Source organism: Ochotona curzoniae, unplaced genomic scaffold (genome assembly GCF_017591425.1).
Source record: "Ochotona curzoniae isolate NIBS_2020 unplaced genomic scaffold, NIBS_Ocur_1.0 scaffold_4701, whole genome shotgun sequence".
Lineage (NCBI taxonomy): Eukaryota > Metazoa > Chordata > Mammalia > Lagomorpha > Ochotonidae > Ochotona > Ochotona curzoniae.
Genome location: NW_024467122.1, coordinates 58,263,964 through 58,272,562, shown reverse-complemented (window position 1 = coordinate 58,272,562; position 8,599 = coordinate 58,263,964). Strand labels below are relative to the sequence as shown.

General features: G+C 53.1%; 1 protein-coding gene across 1 annotated transcript; it reads left to right on the top strand.

The window, feature by feature from the left end:
- Window positions 1–5,196: 5,196 nt before the first annotated feature.
- BCL2L10 (BCL2 like 10) lies at window positions 5,197–7,612 on the top strand. The gene is made up of 2 exons (XM_040968451.1): window positions 5,197–5,628; window positions 7,478–7,612. Exons 1-2 carry the CDS (start codon window positions 5,197–5,199, stop codon window positions 7,610–7,612), a joined length of 567 nt encoding a protein of 188 aa, XP_040824385.1.
- The last annotated feature ends 987 nt before the right edge of the window (window positions 7,613–8,599 follow it).

Below are 8,599 nucleotides of genomic sequence, written 5' to 3'. Positions count from 1 at the left end.
CAACAGAAGATGACTATCTATTTTGTATTCAGCAAGTTTTTTCTGGCTGAGACCAAGTGTTCTTGTTACTGGCTTCCTTCTTTTCCTTTCTTTCCTGATTTGTCTTATTTTACAAGAACTCATTCAAACGGCTTAGCATGTGTTGCCTGAGGAACTACAAAAAAAAGTCAATTCAGACAGCAGATATTATCCCCGGATGCAGCTGGCTGGGTCCTTGCTTGCGTGTGTGCGTGCGTGCGTGCGTGCGTGTGTGTGTCCCTGAGCACCTGTCCCTTGCGTGTGTGCGTGCGTGCGTGCGTGTGTGTGTGTGTGTGTGTGTGTCCCCGAGCACGTGTCCTTCACCCCTGAAGGCTGCGGCCTCAGCCCCGCCCTCCCCCTAGTGGCAGCTCTGGGCATAGCACAGCCTGGGCACAGGCCTGGACCTGCTGCTCCAATGGTAAATGTCAGGAACCGTGTCTGGCCACGCTCAGATCTGCTCGCTGCAGTATCTTAAAGGGTCAGGGCATGAACACTCGGGCGGGCCAGTGCTGCCATCTAGATCTGTTCAGTCGTTTGCAAGACAGATGCATCCTGAAGACTTCACCACACCTCAAGCCTGGGGAAGAACGATGGAAAAGACACCTGCCTACCTCCAAGGAGCCCAGAGTCGTGGGGGGAGCATGGCCCAGAGGAGCCAACCCTGCCCCACTCCTACTGAACTGCATGCTGGCAGTGGCTCAGGAAGCGGGCACAGTGTCTAGCTCCTGCCCCTGCTGTCGGCCCCTGATCCCGCCGGCCTTCTCAGCAGTGCATTCCTTTCCCCCTCCCCCAGACCCTTTCTGTCTGGTCCCTGCCTGGACTCAGGGTAGGCCGAGTCAGGGTGCCATGTCTGGGGACAGAGAGCAGCTGCGCAATGTGCGCACAGTGGGCCCTGAAGTCCCCCAGTCCACATATAACTCGCAGAGCCCCCGACTGCCTCCTCTCACCACAGGAGGTGCTCAGCACCCACGCAGGTGAGGTTCCAGGATTGGGGCTGCTGTACACACGTGGGGTTTCAAGGGAGGACACCCCTCCCATCTGCTTGTCGTAAGCTGTGTTTTATATATTGAAAATAATGCTGACTCTAGTTTTTAAATTAGATTTTGTTTCTAGAGGGATTGAAAGTAAATAGTGGCAAAGAGCCCCTTCCCCAGCCAGGGAAGAGAAGGTTTAGGCAGAGGAAGGGTGGAGTGAAGGGTAGACGTGGAGCCATCTGGAGTGAAAGCCAAGCATTAGTGGCCTGGAAGGGCCCCAGCAGCCTCAGGGAGGAGCCAGCAGCAGGCTGTCTTCATCACTTCCCTCCTCTGCCCTTCATCCCTGCGCCCCTCCCAGCCTCCCTAGAGGAATCCTGAGCTCTCAGGGCCTTGGTGTCCCTGGCTAAGAGAGGCCAGCATGGTGAGCAGGAGTGGGCACTGGGTTCAGCCTTGTCACTAGCACTTCCACAACACACTTGGTAAATGTGATGGCCCTCAGCCTTGGTTTCCTCATCTGTGAAATGGGACAGCACTCAGGTATGTTGAAGTACATCCTAAACATGGGTCAGTCCCCTGCTTCCCTTGCCTACCATGCCCCAGTCCCTGTCCTGTCCCTCTCCCCTTCTCCCTGGCCCTTCCTTCCACTTCCCTGCCATTTCTTCTTCTCTCCTGCCCTCTCCTCCAATCCCTCCTCCCTATTTCCCCTCCTACCTGTCCCCCTCTGAGTCCCCACTCTATCCAATTAGTAATTATCAATTTATGTAAGCCAGTGGCTCTAGAGCTTTTTGGTCTTGGGATCCCTCTGACTCTTGAAAAATGAACATCCAAAATAACTTTTTTTAAATTTATTTTTATTAGAAAGGTAGATTTGCAGAAAGGAGAGAAGGACCTGTCCATTGGTTCACTCCCCAAATTGCTGCAATGGCCGGAGCTGAGCTGATCTGAAGCCAGGAGCCAGGAACCCCCTCCAGGTATCCCACATGGGTCACGGTCATGGGTTCCCTGTGGTCACGGGTTCCAAGGCTTTGGACCGTCCTCGACTGCTTTCCCAGGCCACAAGCAGGGAGTTGGATGGGAAGCGGGGCCACAGGGGTTAGAACTGGTGCCCATATTTTATCCCAGCACTCGCAAGGGGGAGAATTAGCCTTCCATCCATCATACAGGATCCCCAAATAGCCTTTTTTGGGTGATTTCCATCCATGTGTACCACCCAAGAAATGAGGGGGTGTGGTGGGAAAGCCACCCAGACAGGGCAGAGTTGTGGAAGTATCAGGAAGATGCTTTTGTAAGGTCCGCTTCCCCCATACCCGGGAGGGCTGGCGGGGGGAGGGGATGTACATCAGCCTCCGTGCTCACGCCCCCTTTGAAGCCCTGGGCCCTCCTAGTGAGACCTTCCTGGGCTGTTAACAAGAAGCAAGGAAGGAGGAGGTGAGGATAACTGGGAAGAACTGGAACTGGCCTCCAAGCAACTGGGACTGCCAGGAACACCTGGGCTAGAGACCAACAAAGGCCTGCTGACAGCTCCTGGCACCCTGGGGTGAGCTCAGCTAATGGGCTAGAAAATGAAGGGGTGCCACCTTGCTCTTCTCCCCCAGGGAACGTTCAGTGAATAAGGACTTACAGATCATTCCCCAGGCTAATCTGCCAGTTAAACAGCCCTTCTGCACCCTCTCCTCCATTCTGGGAGATGGACTGGGTGCACTGGGCCTGGGCTTGTCTGCATGGGCCCTTTGTCCTCAAGGTGATGCTCAGCCACCTTCCTCCCATCCATCATGGGGGAGAACTGGGCCACTTCAGACTCCTGCCTTTGCATGCGTCAGCTCATGGGAGCCTGGTCCCAGCACATGACACACACATTTCATCACCATCATCATCATTATTATTATTATTATTTAGATCAGAAAACCTAGATTAGCGAGTTGAAAAACCAAGGTGAAGAGCCAGGATTCTCTTGTAACATGTATCTATTTCAAAGGCAGAGTTAGGAAGAGAGAGATCTTCTGTCTGCTGGTTCACTCCCCAAATGGCCACAAATAAGATGCTGGAGCGAGCCAGAGCCTGCCTCTCCAGAGGGGCCTGAACCTGCTCAGAGGCAGGCTGAGCTTGGCCTCCAAAGTCTCCTCTGGTGCCAGCCCGAGCCTCCTTATAGCAGTGCTGTTGGACACTTCAGGGACTGTCGGACCTGTGGGGTAGAGCAGCTCTGAAGGGTAGAGCAGCTTGAGGGCAGCCTGAACAGGCTTCCAAGGCTTCTCTTGTGCCAACCCCCAGTCCACTAGCCCACTGTGGGGCCGAAGCAGCTCACTCCAGCGTGGCTTGTGTCACAATCCAGGTGGCTTCCCGCTATAGACTGAATGGCATGCCTCCAAAATGCATTCTGTTGGAATCCCAACAGCCAACCTGACAGTAGGAGATGGGCCCTTCTGGGGTGATACAGCCATGAGGATGGAGACCTCATCAATGGGATTTGTGCCCTGCTATAGAGACCCACTCAACTCCCAGCAAGGTCACTCTCTGTACCAATTCTGTATCCATCTCAGGCCACTCAAGAGAAAGAAGCCATGGAATGATAGGAACAGAAAAAGTCTAATATAAGAAGCATTTTTAGGGCTGTCATTGTGTCATAACAAGTAAAGTCCCCCCGCAATGCCAGCATCCCATATGGGTGCTAGTATGAATCCCAGCTGCTCCACTTCCAATCCAGTTCCCTGCTAATGACCTTCGGAAAGCAGCAGCAGATGGTCCAATTGCTTGGGCAACCACATTTACATGGGAGACATACAAGCAGTTCCTGTCTCCTGGCTTAGGCCTGGTCCAGCCCTGGCCATTACAGCCAAATGGGGGGGGTGGGGGTGAGCCAGTGCATGAAAGATTTTTCTCTTTGCCTCTTCCTCTTTCTGTAACTCTTTCAAACAAGTAAATAAATAAATAAACTTCAGAAAAGTACTTAACTATAACGAGATTATTGTAATAAGGGATTGGCCAATAAAGGGTAAGGAGAACATTGAACAAGATAGGGATGACACACCGTCTCTTCTATGCTGAGAATGAAGCTGCCTGGGGCAGCTCATCCCCTTGTCTACGCCCCATTGCTCGGCCTTGGGTCCCTGAGAACACAGGTGCTGTTGTCCATCCCATCTCCATGCTAACAGGGGAGGCCGAGCACCCCAGGGACTCTCTGAAATGTGAGTGCATGAAGGAGGCCCCAGAGAACTCGCCTGTCTCCCCCCACCCGAGCAAGGTAATAGCAAACCATCTTCAACATGCCTGGCTGCTCCTGTTGCCATCTGGAGATCCTGGATCACAGTGCCCAGGGCCTCGGGGCAGGGCTGGGGAGAGCCCTTGTCAACTTCTCCAGAGGGCAGGTGTAGGGTGCAGAGGCTAAGATGCAGCTGGAAACACCCACCGCCCGCCTTTGCCTGGATTCTAGTTCTCGCTACACTTCCCAACCAGCTTCCTGCTGATGCCTGCCGGGAGAGAGAACAGGTAACAGCTTATGTACTCTGGTCCCTACCATGTGTGTGAGATATGTGGATCAAACTTCTGGCTGCTGGCTTTTGCCTGGAAGTGAACCAGTAGATGGGAGATTTCTCTGCCTTTTAAATAAATATGTTTAAAAATTGTTTTGCAGCCAGCACTGGCATATTGAGTAAAGCCACCGCTGACAGCATTAGTATCCCTTATGGGTACTGGTTCAAGTCCTGGCTGCTTCACTTCTTATCCAACTCCCTGCTAACTGTGCCTGGGATAACAGTGGAGGATGGCTTAGCTGCCTGGGCCCCTACATCCATGTGGGAGACCACAAAGAAACTCCTGGCTTCAGCTTCCCTTGTTGCAGCCATTTGGGCAGTGAACCAGTATGAAAGATTCATATTCTCTTTCTCTAACTTTGCCTTTCAAATTAATATATTTATATGTGTATAATTTTTAATATATATATTTTACAAGAGTCAAACCCAGCTCAACTTGACCATCCCTCAGATTCTTAGTCCCCAGGCCCAGAGCAGAACAATAAGCCCAGCGAGCCTCGCAGCACACCTGATTGCTATAGGACACACGTGAAAACACGGCCAAGGCCGGGCCTCACCCTCGCGACAGTATTAGGTTCAGCTGGGACTCCCATTAAAGCCTCCACTCCCGACCCTGAAAAACGAGGGCTGGGCAGCTAGCTAGGGGCTGGAGGTGGGGGTTCCAGCCGCGGCCAGCCATGGCGGACGATTTGAAGGAGCGCACGGCACGCCTGCTCACCGACTACCTGGAGTGCTGCGCCCGCGAGCCCGGCACTCCCGAGCCGCAGCCCTCCACGCCCGAGGCGGCCGTGCTGCGCTCCGCGGCCGCCCAGCTGCAGCGGATCCACCGGCCCTTCTTCTCCGCCTACCGCGGCTACCCGGGCAACCGCGTGGAGCTAATGATGCGCGTGGTGGAGGCCGTGCTCCCCGACGGCCACGACCTCAGCTGGGGCCGCGTGGTGACGCTCGTGACCTTCGCCGGGACGCTGCTGGAGAGAGGGCCGCACCTGACCACCACGCGGTGGCAGAGAAGGAACGAAATTGCCCGGGACTGCCAGCGCCTCGTGACCTTGCTGTGCACTCGGCTCACAGGGCAGTACCGTGCCTGGCTGCAAGCTCAAGGAGGCTGGGTGAGCACAATGCGTCCATCGGGGCCCAACGCGGGGGATCCGGGAGGCGCCCTCGAGGCCAGCCCTGGGTGGAACCGGGCAGTGCCACCAGCTGGTCCCTCCCCTGCTCCCTCAGGCCAGATCTCTTGAAAGCAGAAAGGCTGAAGGGGTGGGGTACTGAAATATTCGGTAGGAAGGCCTGCGTGCCTCTCTCTCTGCAGCCTGTTGACAATGTATGTCAACACTGGGCATTTTGCTAGGCACCTGTCAGCGTTGTTGGCTAGTTCTCTTAGGCACCCGTGACTCCATTCTTGTCCTGGCCCTAGGCTGACCCGCCCTCTCGGACTTGGTTAGGTCTAGAAGCATTGCCCCCCTAAGAGATTCCAACTAGTAAAGTCAACTACAGCCTAGTACAAACCGCGTGGATTTTTTTTTTCTCTTCCGTGTGTTAAATGCTCCTGGGAGGGACTTGGGGGTTGATGACGGAGCGCTGGAGGTCCGAAAGAGTGAGAGTAGAAACGCAGCTCCCTGTTTAGCCCCCACACCTCTCAGGCCAGATGGGTGCAGAAGTGTGCACAATCACCAAGAGGGCGCGCTGAGTTGAGCTGCTTTAACTTGAATAGAGTGGCTGCCCCTTGTCCACAGTGGGGCTGTCTCCAAGCTCCTGCTTTCAACCGTGATCTGACCTACAAGGCCCTTTGCTTAGACAGTGATGGAGGAAACCTACCTTGAGGGGTGGCTGCAGCCAGGCTCGTAGGGCCCAGGCTAGACCCCGTATATCTGCCTGGTTGAAGTTGAACGCATGACTAAAGTGATCTGTGGTGCAAGGTGGACATAGCCAAGTTGTTAAAAGCAATGATTTCAAAGGGTCCGACATGTCACCTCTGAAGGCAGTTCCCACTGAGAACTCCCGAGGGGATGAGCTGGGGGAAGGGCAGCAGCAAGGGGTGGGAGGAGGGTCTGTGTTGTTTGTGGGGCTGTGCTGGTCCCTTCAGGTGGGCCCCAGAGAAGACCAGCTGAGTCACAGGTCATGCCAAGGTCCCGGCCCCCTCAGGAGCACTGAGGCAGGTGGGGGTGGTTCATTCTTACTTTGGGGGATGATCAACACTGTGTAAGGAATGACCTCTGCAAGGAAACGGGACTTCTGTGGTCCGGACGGATGCCCCCGTGGCCTCTTGCTGCCTGAGTCCCTTCCTAATCAAAGCGGCTGGCATCCATGGTTCTGGTGATGACCTGTGATCCGTCTGCTTCCCAGTGGCATCTTTTCGCCCAGACTAGAGCATGCTCCAGGAATCCACCCTCTTGCCTAGGGGTCCGTGTGAGTGTTCCCATTCTGACAGTCAAACAGTTGCTTCTCTCCACCGGGTTAGACTATGTATAGAAATCCTGACTCATCAAAGGTTCCTAGCTACAGGTTGCTTATTGATCAGAATGTATTTATGTTCTAAACTTTTTCTTTTCACCTTCCTTGAAATGGAGACAGATCTCCTGCTGGGTCACACTCCATCCCCCGCCCCCAAGCCTCCATCTTGGCCAGGCCTAAGCTAGTAACCCAGCATCCCACTGAGGTCTCCCACGTGGACGGTAGGCATCCAGGTACTCGAGCCATCACCTGCTGTCTGCCAAGGTGTGTGTGGGTAGGAAGTTGGAATTGGAAGCAGGGGAGCTGGGACTCCAACCGGGCACTCTGCTGCGGAGTACACATGGTCCCAGTGTTGACATACATTGTGCCCAATGCCTGCCCCCCTCTTCACTTGCTTATCCACGAGCTTGTTGTTGTTGTTGTTGCACCTGACTCTCCTTGGTGCCTTAGTTGTGGTTTGGGGCCTTGGGAAGCCGTCTAATTCTTCTCTCCTCCTCCCCCTTGTAGGACGGCTTCTGTGCCTTCTTCAGGACCCCCTTACCACTGACTTTCTGGAGAAGAGTGCTGGTCCATGCATTTCTGTCCTGCTTGCTGGCTACAGCCTTACTCTATTTCTGGACACGAGTCCTGCATCATGCGTAGTAAGCATTTCAGCCCATTTCTAACTGCCAAACTGTGGCCAACCAAGTGGAGACTGAAGACATGAGAAGGAGGCAAGCATTTTGCCGAGACATTGCTGCCTCCTTGCGTATGAGTCTTGGGGTCGTGGTGTGGCCCATGTCTTAACTCATGGCAAGAACACAGAGGCCTTGGCGAAGAGTAGTCCCTTGAGCAAAGAAAATGGGGAGTCCAGAAGCTCTAGAACAAACTGCATTCCATCCTGTAGGAAACCAGGTGCCATCTGCTATATTTCAGTACCTCCTCCATCTCTCCATGATTTTATGCGCTGCTACTGCTGATTCAGGGCAAACGGTCCAGAGTCAAGATGCTCCCCAAGGCAGTCTGAATTCCATTCACAAGAAATGTAAGACCTTTCACATGGAATTCTTTAAAAATCTAATGCCTGGGACTTGCAAGTTTTATAGAGCTAATATATCATTTTTATGACTCAATTTTAAATAAATTTATATATTTTTTAAAAGCAGTTGATTTTACTTTGGCTTAGTACACCTTTGCTGTTCTTAGGGAACAGTTAATAGATGACAGTTTCCTTTTTATTGTATCTTTAAATAAACAGCTGTGATGTGTTATTTTAAATACTTATAAAGTGTGTTGATTAAGTTCATCTTCCAGCCCAGCATTATGGCTTGACTAAATCTTCACTTATAAGCACCAGGATCCCATATGGGAAATGGTTCATGTCCCAGCTGCTCTACTTCCCATCCAGCTCCCTGCTTGTGGCCTGGGAAAGCAGTCGAGGACGGCCCAAAGCCTTGGGACCCTGCACCTGCTTGGGAGACCCAGAAGAAGCTCCTGGCTTCTGACTTCGGATTGGCTCAGCTCCTGCCTTTGTGTCCACTTGGGGTGTGAACCAGCAGATGGAAGACTTTTTTCTGTCTTTCCTTTCTGTAAATCTGTCTTTCCAATAAAAATAACCAATTAAAAAAAAGTTCTTCCATTGTGCAGTCA

Bases quoted from the DNA above. Each gene is read 5' to 3' on its own strand.
- BCL2L10 (XM_040968451.1), top strand. From the start codon at position 5,197: ATGGCGGACGATTTGAAGGAGCGCACGGCACGCCTGCTCACCGACTAC. The intron at 5,629-7,477 runs GTGAGCACAATG...TCCCCCTTGTAG, and splicing joins TGCAAGCTCAAGGAGGCTGG to GACGGCTTCTGTGCCTTCTT.